Source organism: Anolis carolinensis, unplaced genomic scaffold (assembly GCF_035594765.1).
Source record: "Anolis carolinensis isolate JA03-04 unplaced genomic scaffold, rAnoCar3.1.pri scaffold_12, whole genome shotgun sequence".
Lineage (NCBI taxonomy): Eukaryota > Metazoa > Chordata > Lepidosauria > Squamata > Dactyloidae > Anolis > Anolis carolinensis.
Genome location: NW_026943823.1, coordinates 20,141,341 through 20,166,241, shown reverse-complemented (window position 1 = coordinate 20,166,241; position 24,901 = coordinate 20,141,341). Strand labels below are relative to the sequence as shown.

The following is a 24,901-nucleotide window of genomic DNA, read 5'->3' as shown; positions in this document are numbered from 1 at the left end:
ATACTGTATATACTCGAGTATAAGCCTAGTTTTTCAGCCATTTTTTAAGACTGAAAAAGTCACCCTCGGCTTATACTCGGGTGAGGGTCCTGGTTGGCTTATATTTGGGTCAGCTTATACTCAAGAATATATGGTACATTTATTATTTTTCTCTATTATTATTGGTATTATTACATTTATTATTTTTCTCTGTTATCGTTGCTACTATTACATTTATTTTACTCTATTTTTATTATTATTAAGAGATTTATTATTTCACTCTCATCTTGTTATTATTATTACATTTATTATTTACTCTATTTACTATTACATGTATTATTTTACTGTATTTATTATTATAACATGTATTATTTTACTACATTTATTATTATTATTACATGTATTATTTTACTCTATTATTATTAAAAGGATACATAAGCACATTTACATTGAAGAAGATGAGAATAATGATTTGATCGGAGTTGGACAGTCTTATCTTAAATTTGAGCTTTATGTAAATATTCAAAAACATTTAACCTACTGATGCCTCAAGTAATGCAATTTTATTGGTATCTATTTTTATTTCTGAAATTTACCACCCTCAGCTTATACTGGAGTCAATGTTTTCCCAGTTTTTTGTGATAAAATTAGGTGCCTCGGCTTATATTTGGGTCGGCTTATACTCAAGTATATACGGTATTTTCTGAAATAAATTGCACTCAAAAATGTGTACAAAACCTTGATTTGGTGCAAAAATGTTTTGACCCTGAAAACAATGCCTATAAAAATAGGTTCTGAACAGAAAATACAGATTTGGTTCTAAAGACACAATTATCTGCACAAAAACTCCTTTTTTGTACAAATTTCTGCAAACAAAGAAAATGAACAAAAATGAGAAAAATCTACCAGTGGTTGACTACTTTCTTGACCAGATTTCCAAATGTGCCAGAATTACCTTTCTCACCAAAATTGGGGAAATTCTAAGTGTTGTGTTGTCGAAGGCTGTCCGGCTATGTTCCAGAAGCATTCTCTCCTGACGTTTCACCCACACCTATGGCAGGCAACCTCAGAGGTTGTGAGGTCTGTTGCAAACTAGGCAAGGGGGGTTTATATACCTGTGGAATAATGTCCAGGGTGGGAGAAAGAAAGAACTCTTGTCTGTTTGAGGCAAGTGTGAATGTTGCCATTGGCCACCTATTTTAAATTCTATTGAGCCGAAAGACAATCCACTTCAACTTGATTTTGCTTCCATACTTTTCTGCAAGTTTTGTTCTTGGATTGCAAGGGCACCCTCTCGTGGTGATTCCATTACATGATGCCCTCCGAGGATCTTGTTCAGCAGAGTAATGATAATAACTATAATTTTAATTGTAATGATTGCCATCACGACAACAATAAAATTAAAATTGCACGAGGAAAATTAACTAAAGGTGGGTCCCTGCCCCCAGAAGCTTACAGTGAATTCAGAGCAAGTGTCATGGTAAGAATGGGATTCAATTCAGAGAAAATACACCAAGGATTGTTGAGGTTCATTTAAATCAAAAAGAATGCAATTTAGATCTGTGCAAACTATGGAAACAGGAGACTGAATCATCCTCCCACAGAAATCCCCCAAAATCCCTAGTGAAAAATATCCAAGATAAAGAGAATATTCAATTAATATTTCGATCCCAAACACACACTATTCGAAAATTAGATAAACACCATTAAGAAGTTGTGTTGGAATAGTCTCATCCTCAGGCAGCATAATATTTAGAGCAGGAATGGGAATCATGCAGAGGTTGCTAGATTGCAGCTCCCAGCATCCCAAATAGCATAGCCATTGGTGACAAAAGCTGGGAGTTGCAGTCCAATCTATATATATAAAAGCGTAATGAGATTTCGGCCTAGGACAAAACAACAAAACTACACATCCCAGAAACACTAAACTTGGCAGCACAACCCCTCATCCATGCCTCTACGTTCATACAACAAAAAGCTCCAGCTACTCCAGAAAACGGCCAGGCTTTGAGACTGCAAGGCTATTCCCTGCTATTCCACCTGGCCAACAAAGGATTCCCATAAGCCACAGCAACGCGTGGCCGGGCAAAGCTAGTAATATAGATAAGAGCCTATGAGCCACGCGGGAAGGGCAAGATCATCACACAACTTCTGCTTTCTAAGCTATTTTCCCAATGGAGCGGTTAGCATTGTGACTGTCGTTTCCACGGGGCTTTGTTTTGGACCTTCTCAGGTCGGCAGTACACATGTCTTCGTTGACGGTGTCCATCCTTCTTTCCTTTGGTCTTTGTCCACGTGGTCGCCGTCCTGCAATCTCCAAATGCAGCTCCTGATGTTGGTTCTCTTTTCATGACTAGGACGTACTACCGTGATCTTTCTTGCTGCTATTTCTTGCTATTCGTGTTTATTCCTAGTCTGTAACAGATGTCATCATTTGGCCCATGGTCAAGAAGTGTCAACCCAAGTGTCCATCTCAGCATTTCCATTTCCATTCAGTTCAGGACTTGTTTGTGTTTCTTTGCTGCTGCCCCATAGAGGGGGGGCTACTGGGAGGACAACTGTAGCGTGGATCTTAGCCTTGAGTTGTTCAGGCATTTTTGAGCCAGACAGAATGCCAATCGTTTGCTGCCATTTCAACCAGGCTTCATTTATTCATGACTGCACACCTGGAATTGCGTCACCATCTATGGAGACCACTGACCTTAGCTATTTAAATTGGGTGGCCTTCCTACTTTAGTGCTTGTCCGTTGATCTGAATTGTTTTTTCAGTTTGGAGGCCACATTCCAGATATACTCTGTTTTGGGTATGTTCAGTTGAAGTCCATTTGCACGGAGTTGTATCACTCCATGTCTGCAGATGTGGCCGAGTGCTATGTCGTCTGCGTATAGGAGTATCCAGAGATGCATAGTCTGCAAGTCTGCCATAACCATGTCCATGCAGAGTATGAATAGTAATGGCGAGAGTGCTGATCCCTGATGCACGCCAACAGTCATGTTGAAGCGGTGTGAGATCTCTGCAGGGCAGCAGACCATACTGTTAGTATGTTTCTGTTGTTAGATTGAAATGTTATATCAAGTTTCGCTGTTGGGTGTTTGCAACTGTGTGTTTCCTGCAAAGCATTCCAGCAGCGCAAGGGTTAAGCACAAGCCAGTTTGATTGATTTCCTACAGGACCAATAGGTCAGGGCTTCCGTTTGAACTGTCTTGCTAAAACTCATGAACTCAAGAATGCGGGAGATGTCAGCTTTGTAGAGATAACAGCCCAGCCGAGCAGAGAAGATGCGCCATGTGTGCGGAGAGCTATGGCTTTCAGTAACTGTATATATTTGTATAATAAAGTATTTAGACCTGCTGGGATCAGCAGTAAATCAACGACTAAACTGTCGTTTTGTTGGTGCCACTTTGCAGCTGCATAAAATGGTCCTTCGGGTGAGCAGAAGGAGAGAATCATAGAATCATAGAATCATAGAATAGTAGAGACCTCATGGGCCATCCAGTCCAACCCCATTCTGCCAAGAAGCAGGAAATCGCATTCAAAGCACCCCCGACAGATGGCCATCCAGCCTCTGTTTAAAAGCCTCCAGGGTGATGGATGATCGATTTCAACTCCCTAGCCCAGCATCCCTCCACACTACCTTGACACATACTTATTGTATTATTGTATAGTAGCTTTATCCATGTACTGTCGAAGGCTTTCATGGCTGGATTCACTGGGTTGCTGTGAATCTTTCGAGCTGTACGACTATGTTCCAGAAGCTTTCTCTCCTGATCTGTGGTACCTCACAACCTCTGAGGATGCCTGCCACAGATGTGGGTGAAACGTCAGGAGAGAAAGCCCGAAAGATTCACAGCAACCCAGCTTTATCCATGTTACATAGTCTTCTGGTATCCCAAGATCAGCACAGTCTCCCCTGAAATTAGTCGGCAGCGAATGAAGTAAATTGAGAGCTAACAGGGAAAGAAAGGAGAGAAGCTTTTAAAAGTAACTAGCTGTGCCCGGCCACGCGTTGCTGTGGCTTATGGGAATCCTTTGTTAGCCAGGTGGAATAGTAGTGAATAGCCTTGCAGTCTCAAAGCCTGGCCGTTTTCTGGAGTAGCTGGAGCTTTTTGTTGAATGAACGAGAGGCATGGATGAGTGATTTTGTTGCCAAGTTTAGTGTTTCTGGGATGTGTAGTTTTGTTGTTTTGTCCTAGGCTGAAATGTCATTACCCTTTTATATATATACATGGGATTTTAAAATCCAATTGAAAACATAGGATGGCAGAAGATTCATTTGGACTGCCACAGCCAAATCGGGACAGTTGCAGGGTGTGCGGTGGCAGCACAGACAGTGGCACCAGAAAAGTGCATGAAACACACCCTCGCTTTCCAAAGCCATTCCAGCCAGTCCGTAGGGAAGTTGCAATACTGTCAGCAGGGAATTTGCCACAAACAGGTCTGATTGACAGAGCGGAAGGAGAAAGCTCAAGACGACAGTTTTTTCCCCACTTGGAACCGGGAGGCTTTCATGTACCAAGGTGACCCCGCTTTAAAGCGGAGAATTAATGATGTTCCTGTCACGACCCAGGCTGCAGAGCACCAATAACCATACACAGAGGCCAGAATCTATCTAATATCTTTATTGAAGGAATATATAAAGTTAATAAAAACAAGTGTAGAAAATAGTTCAGAATTAGACCTTTCAGGAAAGGTCAGAATTAGTCCAAAAAAGCAATGTCCAATAAAAAATATTAAGGTCCAAAGTTGTAATCCAATAACCGAAACACTCACTTTGCCAAGCAAAGTGAGGGGAGATGACAAGGTCCTTTAGTCCATGAAACTTGAGCGAGGCTAGGAAATAACTTGATACTTGAAACAAGGCTTGAACGTGGAACAAGGTAACTAAGAACAAGAACAAGGTCCGTGGAATAACTTGATAAATCCGTGGAACAAGGCAAGGATTGATCCTGGGAAACAAGGCAAAGTCCGTAGATAAACAAAGGCTGGGAAGCAAGGCGAAGGCTGGATAGCTAGGCAAGGCTTGAGCAGGAGCGAGGCTTGAATCGGAGCGCGCTGTCCAGACACAACTCGCTCCGTAGGCTGACGAATTGACTCCGCGAAGTTACTACGCGGGTAAAACACCTAAATAGAGTCTAGCTTTCCCGCCGAAGCAGTTCTCTGGGAATCAGAACCGAAAGCTAACTCTGAGACCAGATGTGAGACTCCCCAAAGATTCTCACGAGAAGCAGTCTTAATTGGCCACATTCTTAGCTGCAATCCTTGCACTCCTGCGCGAAGCTGAATCCAAACTTCTCTGTTGTTTACAAAACTCCCGGCGCAAGAATACGGGAGAAGTAGGCTCTGGGCTTGTTTGACATACTTCTGGGAGACAACTTTCTTGCAGGTGCAAGGTTCCCAGATCTGCCTGGGAAAGATCTGGCTGAGAGGAATCCAGTTCAGACTGGGAAGGTAAAAAACCCAAGTTTTCATCTTCATCAGGAATTACAATGTCCTGAGCAGGACTACAAGGCCCATGGGTCATCACAGTTCCAATGTTCCTGTTCGCAACCCTCCTTCCTTTTTGCCACTTGAAATATCCTATTAAATGTTAATTCCTCAGGAATACAGCTACCCTGCTCTCTTTTCCCCTCCGATGCCGTCTTTAAACGCTCTGGCGAAACCCGCGATGGCCAAAAGCGACAGAGATGCTCTGCGCATTGTGTAGGCTTTTGAAGCTTTATTAGATAAATTGAAACCGATGTCACAAGAAAGGTAATTGAAGACACAGAATGCTCCAGAGTCCTTTCTCCAGTATACAAGGTGTATGGAAACTGCCATCACCACTGTTTTGTTTTTTCGTGTCAGGAGCGACTTGAGAAACTGCAAGTCGCTTCTGGTGTGAGAGAATTGGCCATCTGTAAGGACGTTGCCCAGGGGACGCCCGGATGTTTGATGTTTTTACCATTCTTGTGGAAGGATTTTCTTATGTCCTCGCAGAGCGAGCTCATCTGCGCTCTCCCTGGATTAGATTCGAACCGGCAACTTTCAGGTCAGCAACCCAACCTTCAAGTCAGCAGTCCTGCCAGCACACAAGGGTTTAACTCACTGTGCCACAGGGAGCTCTACTGTGAGGTCATGAGTTCAAGGCCAGCCCGTGTCGGGGTGAGCACCCAACAATTAAAAATAAAATATAGCCCGTTAGTTGCTGACCTAAGCAACCCGAAAGATATTTGCATCTATCAAGTAGGAAATTTAGGTACCACTTATATGTGGGGAGGCTAATTTACAACACCATAAAAATCACCCAGCTGCCGTTGGAATGAGGAAGTGCCGTCTCAGTGGATGATGAAGCAGCTGCTCCCCCTGTGGCTGGAATCAAGTATACCCTCAGGAAGCTGGAAGCTGGAGAAGGTTTAAATTGCCTCTGCGTCTGTCTCTGTCTCTGTTCTATGTTTATATGGCATTGAATGTTTGCCCTATATGTGTACAATGTGATCCGCCCTGAGTCCCCTTCCGGGTGAGAAGGGCGGAATATAAAAACTGCAAATAAATAAATAAAGTATCATCTCCCGGCCCATTCAGTTTCAACACTCTGTAACCTAGAAATCCCACCCTTCAAGTTATCTGTCCTTCCTCAAAATGCCATGCAAACACAAGCTAAAGAATTGTCAACAGCCAAGCATTAAAACGCAGAAGGAACACTTTCAGTCCATTTGACATCTAAACCAAATTTACTCAGGAACACATCCATTTGGAAACAGCAAAGCTTAGTAAAGGCAAAGGTTTCCCCTGATGTTAAGTCCAGTCATGTCTGACTCTGGGGGTTGGTGCTCATCACCATTTCTAGGCCGAAGAGCTGGCGTTGTCCGTAGACACCTCCAAGGTCATGTGGCCGGCATGACTGCATGGAACGCCGTTACCTTCCCGCCGGAGCGGTACCTATTGATCTACTCATACTCTGGGGGTTGGTGCTCATCTCCATTTCTAAGCCAAAGAGCCAGCGTTGTTCGTAGACACCTCCAAGGTCATGTGGCCACTGGCATGACTGTATGGAACGCCGTTACCTTCCTGCCAGAGCGGTACCTATTGATCTACCCATTTGCATGTTTTCGAACTGCTAGGTTGGCAGAAGCTGGAGCTAACAGCGGGAGCTCACTCTGCTCCGTGGATTTGAACCTGGGACCTTTGTGTCTGCAAATTCAGAAGCTCAGCGCTTTAACACACTGAGCCACCGGAGGCAAAGCTTACCTCTAAGTAAAAGCGGTTTAGATCAGGCTGCCTGTCCTTTCTTTTCCCTATCCTAAATTCAGTACTTAATAGTGATTTGGACTCTGCGGGGACTCTTTGTTTGCAGAATCGATGGGAAGCGCTATCCGTACAGCAGTTTGTTTTTAACTTCATTACTTGATTGAGTTTTTGTTTTGTTTTGTTATTTCTTCCAGCCATATGAAGCCCTTCAGGAAATATACTCAGCATTTGTAGAAATTAGATGTCTCTCCGGAGTAGTTTTGTTTCCCCCAATTTATTATTTTTTTCAGAAAGGAAACCTTGCTGGGTTGGTGAATAGGAAACACTTTGCCTCAGCTGTTCAACTAGTGCTTACCGCCCAGCATGTTGTGCCACATAAAGGGCAGGAGCTGTCAATTTTGATTGACCAAAGCACTTTTCCTCCTTCTTTCTCACGTTGCTGTAAGTGTCTTTTTCCATTAAAGTCAAAGAGGAGCTCCAGAGAGAGAGAGAGAGAGAGAGAGATGTACACAAAACCGATTCATGTTAAAAACAAATGCTGAAGTCCGTTACTATCAGCAGCAAGAGTCCTGCCGCGTTTATTTGAGTTGTCCTATGTTTATTCTTCATTCGTTGAATGTACTAGTTTGCAATAACTGTGCATATATATGATGTTTGTTATTATTTGGCCATGTTGAAACTGGCTTGCATTTCCCTGTTGGGAAAACTCTCATTAGCTACGAAGTGTTTCAATGTGCCTTGAGACATTGATTGTGCAAATGCAAAAGGGAGCAGAAATTGCCCAATGTTTCAAATATTTTGGTTTAAGAGGCACAAGATATATATTTACTCATAAATATTCCATCACTTATTTCTGAGATCTAACGATGTCCATTGTGTGGTTATCAACTCTGTTGTTGCAAAATTACTATGCTTTGAGAACTTATGAACTGTAGTTTTCTTTTACATTTCTATTACATGGAACATTTCTATGTATGCTTAATCAGAAGTGCTGCAGTGGGAGTCGGTGTGGAGCAAGTGGATAAAGTGTTGGACCCGGAGTGCATCTACACTGGAGATTGAATGTAGTTTGGCAATAGAGTTGTGCATGGAATTCATTTCTCCAGTTCTTTCGTTTCTTCGGGAGCACGAAAGGGGAAGCCACCTTCCCGCATGAAAATCAGCTCGACACAAAAGCAAGCTGGAGCTGATTGTGGCTCCAAGCGTGCTTTTGTCTGCAGCCAAGTGCCTCCCAGAATTTGCCTCCTTGCCTTGGGAAGAGAGTGCATGTGTGATGTGCAGGGCCAGAAAGCTTGCACGCCTGCCAGTACCTGCAGCTAAGTGCCTCTTACCCTACAGTAAGAGGTGCTCAGTTGCAGGCACTGGCAAGCGTTCATGCTTTCCAGGCCTGCATGCCACACACACAGTCTTTCCAAGGACAGTGCATGTGTAGCATAGTGTCCAAGCCCAGAAAGAGCACGCGCCAGCAGTGCCTGTAGCTGAGCACCTCTTACTCTGGAGTAAGAGGCGCTTGGCTGCAGGTACTGGCAGGCACACTTGCTTTCCAGGCCTGAATGCCACACACACCCTCTCTTTCCAAGGAAAGTATGTGTGTGGTGTGGCGTGCAGGCCCAGAAAGCTTGCACGCCTGCCAGTACCTGCAGCTAAGCGCTTCTTACCCTACAGAAAGAGGTGCTCAGCTGCAGGCACTGGCAAGCGTTCATGCTTTCCAGGCCTACATGCCACACACACAGTCTTTCCAAGAACAGTGCACGTGTAGTGTTGTGTGCAAGCCCAGAAAGAGCACGCGCTTGCAGTGACTGTAGCTGAGCAACTCTTACTCTAGAGTAAGAGGCACTCAGCTGCAGGTACTGGCAGGCACACTTGCTTTCCAGGCCTGAATGCCACACACACACTCTCTTTCCAAGGAGAGTATGTGTGTGGCGTGACGTGCAGGCCCAGAAAGCTCACACACCTGCAGTACCTGTAGCCAAGCATCTCTTACTCTAGAGTAAGAGGCGCTTGGCTGCAGGTACTGGCAGGCACACATGCTTTCCAGACCTGCACATCATGCCACACACGCACTGTATTTCCAAGAAAGAGTGTGTGTGTGTGGCGTGGTGTGCAGGCCCAGAAAGTGTGTGTGCCTGCCAGTACCTGCAGCCAAGCACTTCTTACTCTAGAGTAGCAATAGCAGGTAAGAAGCAGCCTTAAAGCATGCACTGGGAAGGAGAGCCTGGGTGGGAAGCTCCCCCCTCTCAATAATGGTCTGATAGAAAACTGATCTTTCAGGGCCCCAAACTGAAAACAGATATCTGTCCTCCTGATTCTGGAAGGCTCCCAAAAACAGATTGGGGCCCCCACCGAAAGCTGGGACACAAAACAGGTCAAGGTTTCCCCAAATGCACAACCCTATTTGGTACCACTTTCAGTGCTATGGAAACATGGGAGTTGCAGTTTTAGAAGGCTTGTCACCTTCTCTGTCAAAGAGGACTGTCAACCTCACCGAACTCAAACTCTCGGGGTTCCATTGCATTGAGCCATGGCAATTAAAGTGGTATCACACTGCATGGGTTTGGCCACAGGAACCTCCTGGATACCCTTGAACAAGTCACATTTTCTCATCCCAGAGGAATGCAAAAGCAAAGCCCTTCTATACATATTATGCCAATGAATCTCTGTGACAGAACTTCAAGGCTACCAGGAGTTACAAAACAACCTGAAGGTCCACAACAAACAAATTGCCACCATGTCCAATAGGACGCATTCCCATAATAGATGACTCTAGTGTAAGCACATTTTGTGTCAGTGAATTAAATATACACTTAAACAAATTGTGAAAATGTGCAGTGTTTTGTAAGGAGAGAACATGTTTCTTTGCCAACAAAAATTTAATAAGGATGCAGGAAACAGTGGTCTTTTGGAAATACATCTTCGTTCCTTAAAACAAGGTTTTCTGTGTCCATATATCCCATATATATTTATGCAAACTCATTTCCTCAGCTGTGCCTCTCAAATGCCAAAACACCGTTCTTCACTGAGGACGCAACTATTCACCACCCGCCTCACTTTCCTGTGTTGTCTTTTCTTTCTCCTCAGGTCAGCCATTGACCGTTGCCTGCAAAGCATTTTTTGGGTTCAGCGGGGAGTCCGGTCCCATGATCTACTGGACCCGAGGAGAGAGATTCATTGAAGAACTTGAAAACCACATCAAAGAAGGCGAAATCAGGTACATGATAGCAGAAAGAGTCTGAGAGGCTCTCAGCCTCCCTTTCCCACAATCTGAGAGGAGCGGATGTCTCAAAATAGTACACTTCACAGGTTGTTTATGCTGAGCAGAGAATTGTTTCCTTGTCTAGAAGGTAGTGGACAGATGGTTTGCTGCAAGCATCGGAAAGGGCTCTTTTCCCTTTTTCAGAAGAAATCACACACACAGCCACTGCTTGTGTCCTCAGAAGAGGTCCCTCGTGCCCTTTGGCTCCCATCAGTGCAATTCTTTCGTTGGCTTTGGGTCCTTGTTTAGCATTCAGGCCTGGAGATAAAGCTCAGCGCAGTCGCCTCGTGCCATGACATTCAGGGAATGGATTTGGTTTTCTGAGAGCGATATGCTCTGAAAGATGGATGGCCTCCTTTAAGAGAAATCGAATCCCCTGAGTTGATCTGTGACCAGGGCAGGTCCAAGGTAATTTTCAAGTGTAGGCGAACAGAAATTTTGGCACCCCCCCCCCCCAAACCAATCACTGAAAAATGAAAGCGTTGGATAAGAGAAAATGTTGGATAATAAGGAGAGATTAAGGAAAAGCCTAAATAAAGAACAACACTCTGAAAACTGGGTAAATCCAGAAAGGAAGCAATCAGGGCCAAATAACAGCCAGGCTTTGAAGCTGCAAGGCCATTAAATGCTAATCAAGCTGGTCAATTGCAACATTCACACTAGCCTCAAACAGACAAGAGCTCTTTCTCCCACCCTGGACATTATTCCACGGATAAATAAACCCCACTTGCCTTGCTTCCTACAAACTTCACAACCTCGGAGGAGGAAGAGGAGGAGGAGGAGGAGGAGGCGGCGACGGCCACGGGCGAGGCCACGGAAGCCTACTGGAGAGCACGCATGCTGGTATGCAGGACGGGTGCATGGCGGCACACAAGGCGGGCCCACGCCGACGTGGGCCCACCTTCCAGGTGGCGGGTGCGCTCTCCAGCCACTTCAACTGGCGGAAGGAAACTTCCTTCCGCTGGTTGAAGCAGCTAGAGAGCGTGCACACCGCCCGGAAGGCCCAGGCCAGCCGGAAGGTGGCGCCATGTTATCAAAGGCGCAGTTGAGGCTCTCCCGCGTGCATCTCAGCACCCGGGAGCACCTCAACAGCGCCTCCTACAAGATGGCACCTAGTTTGCCTGGCGGTTGAACCGCCCCTGTCTGTGACTCCACTGTAATACATAGGCACCGTGTAATCCAGGTCACACCATTTCTCTTCTCTGCTTTTCGTATCAGATGATTCCTTGGGTCCAGAGCAGAGGTTCCACTGGGAAGAGACAAGGAGTGAAACCTTAGCCAAAGTCGAGGCAGAGCTTGGAAGAAAACAAAAACTGGGGAGCATCTAATGGAGTCTTGGGGAAGGGGGGAATCAAACAAAAAGTCCAAGCCTATATATGATATACTATTGGAACTCCCTCCCAAGAGAAATTAGGCAAGCCCCTACATTGTCTTCCTTTTGCAGATTTGCAAACCTGGATGTTTCAGCTTGCATTTGAGAATGCCTCTCACTTCACCACATAACTTAAATTCCATTGAGTTCTACACTAAAAATCTGGTATTCCACTGGGTCCACTACATTCGTTTTGGTTAAAGTGCAGTTTTTGAGTCTTTCAAATGTGGAGGGCAGCATTTTTTCCCAGCGTATCAGGAAGAGGTTGCCTAAAAATGGGAGGCTGGAGACTATTCTGTAGTTGTCCAGTACAGAGGGGTCTAGGGAATGTTTTCTTAGAAGAAGTCTTGCTACAGCCTCCTCGAGGCCAGCGGGTACCCTGCCCTGACGTAGGGAGGCCTTAATCACTTCCCTAACCCACTCCTCCAGACCCCCTCTGGCCTCTTTTATGAATCAGGAAGGACAAGGGTCCAGAGCACATGTGGTGGCTCTCACCTCTCCAAAATCCTGGCCCCATCCTCACTGCCAGTATTTAGATGTGATCCAACTAGGTTTGCCAGATTGAACCTTTAATGGCTTTGTAGATAAAGAGCCAGTGTGTTATAGTAATTTAAGGACTGGACTACAATCAGTTCAATGCTTAAATCAGTTCCCTACTTGGCAATGGAAATCTACCTTGGGCGATGGCAGCGAGGGGGGTGAATTCTTGTTAGACAGAAATTCTAGGTTAAAGTTGAGATCGGGCCTCAGACACTCCGTGAGAATTGCAGGCAAGCACGGGGGAGCCAGATCTCAGAGGAATGTGTTTCTAGCTTGCAAGAATGGTTAAAAGAGGATGTAATTGGGGAAAGATTTTAGACAAAGCAACATTGCTTTTGGAGAATCAACTCTCCCCTTGTTTCATGGAAATATATCTTGCTTCGTTTCAAGCTTAGAATCTGTGTTTGGATTATAGTTTTGGAGCTCATGTGACCTGGTTTCTTCAGAACTGCTTTGCTATCTTTGGGATTTTTGTATTACTATTTACGAAGACTTTGAACTGTGTTTTGTAGATTGCCTTTGCAATCGGATTATTGCTTTCTTTACTGCTTTTTATTAATTTTGGCTATTTTTTATCAGATGAGAATTGCAAGCAAGCGCGGGGGAGCCAGATCTCAGAGGAATATGTTTCTAGCTTGCAAGAATGGTTAAAAAGGGATGTAACTGGGGAAAGATTTTAGACAGAGCAACATTGCTTTTGGAGAATCAACTCTTGCCTTGTTTCATGGAAATATATCTTGCTTCATTTCAAGCTTAGAATCTGTATTTGGATTATACTTTTGGAGCTCATGTGACCTGGTTTCTTCAGAACTGCTTTGCTATCTTTGGGATTTTTGTACTACTATTTACGAAGACTTTGAGCTGTGTTTTGTAGATTGCCTTTGCAATTGGATTATTGCTTTCTTTACTGCTTTTTATTAAGTTTGTCTATTTTTTATCAAGAAACTGAAAAACCCAAGCCTGCTGTGGTGAAGCATGTGTGTTGTAGCAAGGTGAATCAGTGCTGAGGTGCTTTGAAAAACGGATCTGTGCACAACCCTAGTATAGAGTGGGAAGTTCAGGAGGAACGCTTGAGAATGGTACTGCTGATGCTGAATTTTCTGATGCTCAAAGCAGCCGCCTCACTCTGCCTGGCAGCCGGGCCAGCCTTGATACAGAATAAGAAATGGCATTGGCAGCTTTGCAACCAAGACATTGAAACAGTTGTCGTCGCTGGCTGCCTCTGCCCTGAACCGTTACCGAAAGGAATGGCAGATTGAGGGGGTGGGAGCATGAAGGAAGGAAGAATGAAACATTCTTTACCAGGTGGATTTTTAAGAGCTGTAATAAAAACATTGTGTAAATCGAACTGGCCCACTTAAAACAAGAAATAATAGTCTTTAAGTCTGCCTGGAGGGCTGTGAATTGCGCCTGATTGGGAACGGAACCTGAAATGAATTTCAATGCCGCGGCTCTGCCTTGCTGGAGGAAAATGCTCCACTTTGGATTCCGTAATATATAAATCACCCGATTGGTTGCTAATTTTTCCCCTTTCTTTGGCCGGGTCCATAAAGACAGTGCACAAATCTCTTGAGGGGCTTGCCTGGGAAACTCTATTAAAACGTCCGTGTTGTACCCCGCCTGTTTATTATCAGTAAGAGAAGAAATATGTGGAGAGTGAGCAGGAAGAGACTTTAAATTAAACCCTTCTTCTCCCCACCTCCCGATTAATTTGCCATTGCATTTCATCCATACAAGTTAATTAGGAAGCCACTGGCGCAATGAGGAATTACAGAGAGAAGCAACACAAGGAAGCGCACACACAGACAAAACACTGATCATTGCAGTGAAAGGGTGAACTCGCTTTCGAGGAGAATCAAGACTTCTTTTTTAAAATCCTTGCTCCTAAGGAGGATACAGTACGATCCACATTTCCGCGAGGAAGCATCCCTTGCCTGGATACACAAAACTGATAACAGCAAACCCTATTCTTATTTGGCTTACTGCAACCCTTTCCAAAAAAATTACTCAGCAATCCCTGGAAAGTGAGGCGTGGCTTAGAGGGGTGGGCGTGGCTCCTGCTCAAGAGGGCAGGGCTAAGCCTCTCCCCTAGTCCAAGATGCCGGACTGGGAGGGGAGGTGGGCGGAGCCACAAATGGGCGACCAGGACTGGGGTGGGCGGAGTTATGAGCTCTGAGGCAGGGCTGAGCTTCTATCCCTGTCCTGCCAGGACACAGGGGGTGGGGCTAGAGGAGGGGGCGGGACCTCTTCCCAAGTGCCTGATGGGGCTGAACCTCTATACCCTGCCCCTGTGTTCTAACAAGCACCTCAGGAGAGGTATAGAGGCTCAGTCCTGTCTCGGGCTCTTGGAAGGAGGCCCCGCCCCCACACCTAGCCCCGCCCTTTAGTCCTAAAAGGCATCTCAGGAGAGCTATAGAGGCTCAGTCCTGTCTCGGGCTCTTGGGAAGAGGCCCTGCCCCTGTCCCCAGCCCCGCCCTTTAGTCCTAAAAGGCCTCTTAGGAGAGGTATAGAGGCTCAGCCCTGTCTCGGGCTCTTGGAAGGAGGCCCCGCCCCCACACCTAGCCCCGCCCTTTAGTCCTAAAAGGCATCTCAGGAGAGCTATAGAGGCTCAGTCCTGTCTCGGGCTCTTGGGAAGAGGCCCTGCCCCTGTCCCCAGCCCCGCCCTTTAGTCCTAAAAGGCCTCTTAGGAGAGGTATAGAGGCTCAGCCCTGTCTCGGGCTCTTGGAAGGAGGCCCCGCCCCCACACCTAGCCCCGCCCTTTAGTCCTAAAAGGCATCTCAGGAGAGCTATAGAGGCTCAGTCCTGTCTCGGGCTCTTGGGAAGAGGCCCTGCCCCTGTCCCCAGCCCCGCCCTTTAGTCCTAAAAGGCCTCTTAGGAGAGGTATAGAGGCTCAGCCCTGTCTCGGGCTCTTGGAAGGAGGCCCCGCCCCCACACCTAGCCCCGCCCTTTAGTCCTAAAAGGCATCTCAGGGGAGGTATAGAGGCTCAGTCCTGTCTCGGGCTCTTGGGAAGAGGCCCCGCCCCTGTCCCCAGCCCCGCCCTTTAGCCCTAAAAGGCCTCTCAGGAGAGGAATAGAGGCTCAGTCCTGTCTCGTGCTCTTGGGAAGAGGCCCCGCCCCCATCCCTAGCCCCACCCTTTAGTCCTAAAAGGCCTCTCAGAAGAGGTATAGAGGCTCAGCCCTGTCTTGGGCTCTTGGAAGGAGGCCCCACCCCCACACCTAGCCCCGCCCTTTTGTCCTAAAAGGCCTCTCAGGAGAGATATAGAGGCTCAGCCCTGTCTTACGCTCTTGGTAAGAGGCCCCGCCCCTGTCCCTAGCCCCGCCCTTTAGTCCTAAAAGGCCTCTTAGGAGAGGTATAGAGGCTCAGCCCTGTCTCGTGCTCTTGGAAGGAGGCCCCACCCCCACACCTAGCCTCGTCCTTTAGTCCTAAAAGGCCTCTTAGGAGAGGTATAGAGGCTCAGCCCTGTCTTGCGCTCTTGGAAGGAGGCCCCGCCCCCTTCCCTAGCTCCTCCCTCTGTGTCCCAACAAGTGCCTCAGGAGAGGTAGAGATTCTCAGCCCTGTTTCGGGCTCTTGGGAAGAGGCCCCGCCCCTCCCCTGGCCCCGCCCCCATCCTCTAGCTCTGCCCCCTGTGTCCTAACAGGTGTCTCAGGTGCTCAGCCCTGTCTTGGGCTCTTGGGAAGAGGCCCCGCCCCTCCCCTGGCCCCGCCCCCATCTCCTAATAGGTGCCACCACCGCCCCGCTGGATCGCTGCAGCGCCCACCAGGGGGCAGTAGCGCCCACTTTGGGGATCACTGCCCTATTCAAATGAAGGATTCTGGCCCAAGGATATAATAGAGATTTCCTAGAGTGCCTAGAACAAGCGTGTCCAAAGTCCAGCCCAGGGACCAATTGCGGCCCCTGTTCAAACCTCCACTGGCCCCCTCTCACTGTGCCACCGGGGACTCCTATAATAATAATAATAATAATAATAATAATAATAATAATAATAATAAATATTATTATTATTATTGTTCTTTTATTTTGTAGAAAACTGAGGGGGGGGGCTCAGCGTGTTAAATAAAGGTATATACAGGTTTATATACCTGTGGAATAATGTCTAGTGTGGGAGAAAGAACTCTTGTCGGATTGACCACCTTGATTAGCATTGAATCGACTTGCAGCTTCAAGGTCTGGCTGCTTCCTGCCTGGGGGAATCCTTTGTTGGGAGGTGTCAGCTGGCCCTGATTGATTCATGTCTGGGATTCCCCTGTCTTTTGAGTGTTGTTCTTTATTTACTGTCCCGATTCTAGAATTTTTAATACTGGCAGCCAGATTTTGTTCATTTTGAAGGTTTGCTCCTTTCTGTTGGAATTGTCCACATTCTTCTTATGGATTTCAATGCTTTCTCTATGTAGTCTGACATGGTGCTTGTGAGAGTGGTCCAGCATTTCTGTATTCCCAATAGCAATAACAAGCATGCCACAATCAAAGCTCTCCCGACAGACGACCATGCTGAAAAATGAGACTCCACCCCCCAAAAAAACCTTTCTTCAGTTTCAATGCCGATAAACTCTGACATTTTTGTTGTTGCTTCTAGACTTCTCAAAGAGCATCTCGGAGAAAAAATAGTGGAGCTGACGTTAATCTTTGATGTGGTAAAAGAGCCGGACTTAGCCAATTACACGTGCCACGTTGAGAACAGAAATGGGCGGAAACACGCAAGCATCATTCTGCGCAAAAAAGGTATTTGTTGTTCACTTCCAACTGTTTAAGATTCTATGACAAAACTAAAGCAAAATATGCTGCTGGATGTCCTGTTCCCATGTTTTCCCATTTTTTTATGATATAACCAATTAGGAAATGACATTTATAACTCAAGAAAAATTGCATTACATAGTGAATTAATACCCCTAACTACAGTATTTGTCCCAGAGCTGTATTATCTAAAATATACTACCCTGTTTCCCTGAAAATAAGACAGTGTCTTATATTAATTTTTGCTCCCAAAGATGCGCTAGGTCTTATTTTCAGGGGATTTCTTATTTTTCCACAAAGAAGAATTCACATTTATGGTTGAATTTTTAAAAAATGAAAATTTATTGTCTACTGTACAGTAGTTTTCATCACAAACCACCATAATCAAACTGTGAATCCTTTCGAGAATTTCTATATTATATTTTACTAGCTGTGCCCAGCCACGCGTTGCTGTGGCAAAGTGGTGGTGGTATTGGTTAAAAGTTGTTGTGGAATTTTTATTTGACGTTATTTGTATTTTTTTAATTAATTTTATTGTAACTTATCTTTTTTATTTATTATATTTTATTATTTTGTTGTATTATTTTTAGTTATTTTGTTATAGTATTTTATTGTATTAATTTTTTAGTGTTTTTAATTATTTTTATTGTATTATTTGTATTTATTTTATTTTTTATTCTTTTATTAACACTGGGCTGAGTGGGTTGCTAGGAGACCAAGTGGGCGGAGCTTAGCCTTCTAAGTGGCAGCAATTGGATAAAAACAATTATTGCTCTCCCTCTAAGTAGGACTTTATTTTTCTTTTCTTTTTGTTGTATCAACCTAGAGGCATGGATGATGGGTTGTGTTGTCAAATTTCTAGGTTGGGGGGCCTGTAGTTTTGTTTTGTGGGTTGCCGTGATGCCATCACTCATTTATATATATAGATTGCTATAGTGTTTTTAAATTTCTGTTTGTATGTACATTTATGTTGTTGTTGGGCTTGTCCCTGTGTAAGCTGCCCTGAGTCCCTTCTGGGAGATGGAGGTGGGATACAAGAATAAAGTTATGATTATATTATTATTATTTCTTTATTTCCAAGTACAACAATCTATGGTATGTACATTTACTGATCCTGCATGCTTCCAAACAAAAACTTTACTAGGTCTTACTTTCGGGGAGGCCTTATATTTAGCAATTCAGCAAAACCTCTGCTAGGTCTTATTTTCTGGGGATGTTTTATTTTCAGGGAAACAGGGTATTACTCCATTTTACAAAGAGAAATCACGCCTTTATCTTAGGCTGCTTCTACCATGCCATAAAATCCGGATTATCCAAGCAGCTAGTCCACTGAGTTGTCGAAGGCTTTCATGGCCGGGATCACAGGGTTATTGTATGTTTTCCGGGATGTATGGCCATATTCCAGAAGTATTCTCTCCTGACGTTTCACCCACATCTATGGCAGGCATCCTCAGAGGTTTCTCCATACCTCACAACCCATCACATAAGCCACAGGGGCGGTTCAACCATTAGGCGAAGTATGCGGTTGCTGAAGGTGCCATCCTCTAGGGGGCGCCATTGAGGCACCTCCGCCCAAGCACGCCCTATATCCCAGTTCAATGTTTGGTGCTAAATTCGCAAATATAGTAATTCCTACATAACATTACCATATATCGAACTGCTTTTTCTGTTGATTTGTTGTGAAACATGATGTTTTGGTGCTTAATTTGTAAAATCATAATGTAATTTGGTGTTTAATAGGCTTTTCTTTAATTCCTCCTTATTATCCAACATTTTCGCTTATCCAACGCTTTGATTTTTCAGAGATTGTTTTTTTGGGGGGGGGGACGCCAAAATTCTGTTCGCTTACACTTGAAAATTACCTAGGGCCGGCCCTGGTAACACATCCTAGTATTCCTCAATGGCTTCCCTCCTCTCTTGGAAGCGTCCTAAACTGTGTTTGCTCCAAGACATGTGTAATATGTATTTATCCCCTCAAGGGTATATTTCCGCTAATGCAAAGGGAAAGGGAGAAAAGTAAGCACTCTTGAAAAAGAGCATCTCACAAGAGGGATAATGTGTCTTTCATTTCAAGAGCGCAGCCTGATTTGCTCCTGTAGCTCCTGACAAGTTACACGTTGCCGATTAAAAAGGAATAAGACATCAGTGTCAGCTTAGGCTTGTGTTTAAGAATATCTACTTCATGCAAGAAGAATTGCGTGACTTGGAATTCAAAGCAGGGATGTGGCTCTCACATTCTCATCATTTGACGTTCAGCTCGGCGTTTATCCCATTCTCTGAAAATGCTGAAAATGCTGAATGGTTTCCGAATAAAACGTTGCCAGTCTGCTGTCAAAGAAGGGGAGTTCGCTCCAATCGATGTGTCCGTTTCATTGAGAAGCATCCAGCTTTTAGTTCTTTGTTGTTTGTTCCTGCTGTTTCTACACTTCCAAGATAAATGGGCACAGCAAGCCCACTAGAGGTGTGTCTACATTGTAGCATTAATTCAGTTTGACACCACTTCAACCGCTTCTTTTTCTCCTTCCCTTCCTCTCCTTCAGAAAATACTTCTAAGAAATTACTGTATATACTCGAGTATAAGCCTTGTTTTTCAGCCCTTTTGTAAGACCGAAAAAGCCCCTCTCGGCTTATACTCGGGTGAGGGTCCAGGTTGGTTTATATTTGGGTCAGCTTATACTCGAGAATATATGGTACATTTATTAATTTTCTCTATTATTATTGGTATTATTACATTTATTATTTTTCTCTATTATTGTTGCTACTATTACATTTATTTTATTCTATTTTTTACTATTATTAATACATTTATTATTTCACTCTGATCTTATTATTATTATTGTATTTATTATTTTACTCTATTATTACATGTATTATTTTCCTGTATTTATTATTATTATTATTACATGTATTATTTTACTCTATTATTAATAAAAGGATACATAAGCACATTGATATTGAAGAAGATGAGAATAATGATTGGATCAGAGTTGGACAGTCTTATCTTAAATTTGAGCTTTATGTAAATATTCAAAAATATTTACCCTACTGATGCCTCAATTAATGTAATTTTATTGGTATCTATTTTTATTTCTGAAATTTACCACCCTCGGCTTATACTGGAGTCAATGTTTTCCCAGTTTTTTGTGGTAAAATTAGGTGCCTTGGCTTATATTTGGGTCGGCTTATACTCAAGTATATACGGTAATGTAATTTTATTGGTATCTCAGCTTATACTGGAGTCAATGTTTTCCCAGTTTTTTTGTAGTAAAATTAGGTGCCTCGGCTTATATTCGGGTCGGCTTATACTCGAGTATATACGGTATTAGTAATATTATTATTATTATTATTATTATTATTATTATTATTGAAGTTAAAAATCAGAAACTTCTCAAAGCACAGCAGACAAAAAACCAGTACAAGAAAATCGCACTACAAACTAGAGCACTCGGCTTATACTGGAGTCAATTATTTCCCAGTTTTTTTTGTAGTAAAATTAGGTGCCTCGGCTTATATTTGGGTCAGCTTATACTCGAGTATATACAGTATTAGTAATAGTATTATTATTATTATTATTATTGAAGTCAAAAATCAGAAACTCCCCAAAGCACAGCAGACAAAAACCAGTACAAGAAAATCGCACTACAAACTAGAGCCCTCGGCTTATACTGGAGTCAATTATTTCCCAGGTTTTTTTGTAGTAAAATTAGGTGCCTCGGCTTATATTTGGGTCGGCTTATGCTCGAGTATATACAGTACTTCAGAAAAGATATATTAATTTACACCCAATGTCGGTGCTGATATTTATTGCCACGATAAACAAGCATGGGGAGAGGAATAAAACTCTGGCGATGTACAGAATAAAAAGGAGGGAATGCAAAGCTTCCAGAAAAATAGATGATGTGATAAGTTTATATATCATCAGCGCAGCTTTGAAGTTTGGACACAAAGAGAGAGGCAGCGATTCAACTTTTTCATCTTGCAGATCCTCCCGCTCCTGTAATTTATGATGGGATGCTGTTGCTTGCCAAGGTATCATGGCATCAGGGAATCAAAGAAGAACGAGATGTAGACTCACTCCTCTTAGTTGTTTCAGGGAGATGAAAGCAGTTTCCTGGCACTTGCAACCACAAAAGTCAGCGCCGTTTTCTAGCAAAAAGTTACACTATTTGTTGCAGGCTGACATACGTACTGTTAATCTGTGGAATAAGCTCACCTTGCCATAAGCTCAGATTGATTGGTTGATTGCTCATCCATCTATTCATTTTGGTTTTTACCCAGACTTTCCCTCAGGATGGGATCTAAGGCAACTTTAATCATCGCCGTCTTGCATTTTCCTAGCCTAACCATCTTTTCATGTTTTATCCTAGATCTGATCTCCAAAATCGAGCTTGCAGGAGGTTTGGGGGCAATCCTTCTTTTGCTGGCATTACTTATAACTATCTACAAGTGTTACAACGTTGAATTGATGCTGTGCTACAGGCAGACCTTTGGAGGCGATGAAACCGTGGGTGGTAAGTGGATTTCTCTGAACAACTATGACAATAAATTATTATTATTATTGTTATTATTATTATTATTACATTTATGTTTGTGTTTATTTATTCCCCACTGTATCTCTCCTGAAGGAGACTCAAAGCAGCTTACGTTATTTGTTATTATTAGTTCTAGTTTTTAAATACAAATCACACACAACTAACATGAACACAAAACATACAATAAATCAATTAAACAATTATATATATATATGTAAAATACATGTACAGTAGAGTCTCACTTATCCAACACTCACTTATCCAACGTTCTGGATTATCCAATGCATTTTTGTAGACAATGTTTTCAATGCATTGTGATATTTTGGTGCTAAATTCGTAAATACAGTAATTACTACATAGCATTAATGTGTAATGAACTACTTTTTCTGTCAAATTTGTTGTATAACATGATGTTTTGGTGCTTAATTTGTAAAATCATAATCTATTTTGATGTTTAATAGGTTTTTTCTTAATCTCTCCTTATTATCCAACATATTCGCTTATCCAACATTCTGCCAGCCTGTTTATGTTGGATAAGTGAGACTCTACTGTAATATCTACATGCACCCACCCCCCATATATTGATTCTTAATACTAATGATAATAATAATAACACACTTTATTTATATTTGGCTTTATCTCCTTGGAGGGACTCTGAACGAATTTACATATATAGAGTTTATATAAGGCAAACATTCAATGCCTATTTTCACAGTGAAAAATGGCATACAATACACAGACAGGCAAGTTCGCATTCTTACTCTAGAAGAGGCACTCCGCTGCAGGCAGTCGCATGTGTTTTCTGGACACACATGCCACACACACACACACACATATACACTTTCCAAGGCTAGGAGCCAAGTTCTTATTTTTACTCTAGAGGAGGCACTCAGCTGCAAACAGGCCCACTCTCTTTCCAAGACAAGGAGACAAGTTCTCATTCTTACTCTAGAGGAGGCACTCAGCTGCAAACAGGCCCACTCTCTTTCCAAGGCAAGGAGGCAAGTTCTTATTTTCACTCTAGAGGAGGCGCTCATCTGCAAACAGGCACACTCTCTTTCCAAGGCTAGGAGGCAAGTTCTTATTCTCACTCTAGAGGAGGCGCTCATCTGCAAACAGGCACACTCTCTTTCCAAGGCTAGGAGGCAAGTTCTTATTCTCACTCTAGAGGAGGCGCTCATCTGCAAACAGGCCCACTCTCTTTCCAAGGCTAGGAGGCAAGTTCTTATTCTCACTCTAGAGGAGGCGCTCATCTGCAAACAGGCACACTCTCTTTCCAAGGCTAGGAGGCAAGTTCTTATTCTCACTCTAGAGGAGGCGCTCATCTGCAAACAGGCACACTCTCTTTCCAAGACAAGGAGACATGTTCTCATTCTTACTCTAGAGGAGGCACTCAGCTGCAAACAGGCACACTCTCTTTCCAAGGCTAGGAGGCAAGTTCTTATTCTCACTCTAGAGGAGGCGCTCATCTGCAAACAGGCACACTCTCTTTCCAAGACAAGGAGACATGTTCTCATTCTTACTCTAGAGGAGGCACTCAGCTGCAAACAGGCACACTCTCTTTCCAAGGCTAGGAGGCAAGTTCTTATTCTCACTCTAGAGGAGGCGCTCATCTGCAAACAGGCACTCTCTTTCCAAGGCAAGGAGACAAGTTCTCATTCTTACTCTAGAGGAGGCACTCAGCTACAAACAGGCACACTCTCTTTCCAAGGCTAGGAGGCAAGTTCTTATTCTCACTCTAGAGGAGGCGCTCATCTGCAATAGGCACTCTCTTTCCAAGGCAAGGAGACAAGTTCTCATTCTTACTCTAGAGGAGGCACTCAGCTACAAACAGGCACACTCTCTTTCCAAGGCTAGGAGGCAAGTTCTTATTTTCACTCTAGAGGAGGCGCTCATCTGCAAACAGGCACACTCTCTTTCCAAGGCTAGGAGGCAAGTTCTTATTCTCACTCTAGAGGAGGCGCTCATCTGCAAACAGGCACACTCTCTTTCCAAGACAAGGAGACATGTTCTCATTCTTACTCTAGAGGAGGCACTCAGCTGCAAACAGGCACACTCTCTTTCCAAGGCTAGGAGGCAAGTTCTTATTCTCACTCTAGAGGAGGCGCTCATCTGCAAACAGGCACTCTCTTTCCAAGGCAAGGAGACAAGTTCTCATTCTTACTCTAGAGGAGGCACTCAGCTACAAACAGGCACACTCTCTTTCCAAGGCTAGGAGGCAAGTTCTTATTCTCACTCTAGAGGAGGCGCTCATCTGCAATAGGCACTCTCTTTCCAAGGCAAGGAGACAAGTTCTCATTCTTACTCTAGAGGCGCTCAGCTGCAAACAGGCACACTCTCTTTCCAAGGCAAGGTGACAAGTTCTTATTCTTACTCTAGAGCAGACGCTTGGTTGCAGGCTGGCATACGTACTTTCTGTGCCTGCACACCACACACACACTCTCTCTCTTTCCAAGGCAAGAAGGCATGGAACGCCACGTGCTCACAAAAAGCAGATGAGGGGGCGGGATCAGCTCCTGCTTGATTTTGAGTCGAGTTGATTTTCGTACCAGGAGGAGCCTTCCCATTACATGCTCCCGAAGGTAACGAAATTAACGAAAGAATGGATGAAACGAAGGAAAATGATTTTGTGCACAACTCTACTGCCTACCGTGTTTCCCCAGAATAAGACAGTGTCTTATATTATTTTTGCTCCCAAAAATGTGCTAGGTCTTATTTTCAGGGGATGTCTTATTTTTCTATGAAGAAGAATTCACTGTTATTGTTGAACAAAAAAAAATGAACATTTATTATATACTGTAAAATATCATCACAAACCAGCATAACCAGACAAACTGTGAACCCTATCACGAATTTCTTCTTACTTGTTACTACCATTATTTTCATGTACAGCAATCTATGGTACATACATTGACCAAGCCTGCATGCTCAGGTGTTTTGTTTGGCAGGCATGCTTCCAAACAAAAACTTTGCTAGGTCTTACTTTCAGGGGAGGCCTTATATTTAGCAATTCAGAAAAATTTCTACTAGGTCTTATTTTCTGGGGATGTCTTATTTTGGGGGGAAACAGGGTATGTCACCAAGAAGGTGGCAACCAAATAGCTCTTTGAATAAGATGTCTGTTTCAAGCCTAACAACAAGCTGGCAATCAGGAACATGAACAGGGGTAGTTACAGGAGCAGGTGATGGCTTTTAAAATTATGTTTACTTTTGTACGGAATGGTTTGATGTCTATCCTGCCTTCCTCCTAAGTTCATGTTTCTGT

General features: G+C 43.8%; 1 protein-coding gene and 1 long non-coding RNA gene across 4 annotated transcripts in view; one reads left to right on the top strand and one right to left on the bottom strand.

The window, feature by feature from the left end:
• The window catches only part of LOC134294047 (uncharacterized), a 68,716-nt gene that overhangs the window by 2,532 nt on the left and 41,283 nt on the right, over window positions 1-24,901 (bottom strand). The window lies entirely within an intron of this gene.
• Window positions 1-24,901, top strand: part of il1rapl2 (interleukin 1 receptor accessory protein like 2) — a 584,424-nt gene that overhangs the window by 541,829 nt on the left and 17,694 nt on the right. For all 3 annotated transcript variants that reach the window (XM_062963793.1, XM_008119838.2, XM_008119837.3), the window contains exons 7-9: window positions 10,286-10,415; window positions 16,947-17,092; window positions 21,472-21,615. In XM_062963793.1, coding sequence (XP_062819863.1) covers window positions 10,286-10,415; window positions 16,947-17,092; window positions 21,472-21,615 — 420 coding nt within the window. The remainder of the gene's footprint in view (window positions 1-10,285; window positions 10,416-16,946; window positions 17,093-21,471; window positions 21,616-24,901) is intronic.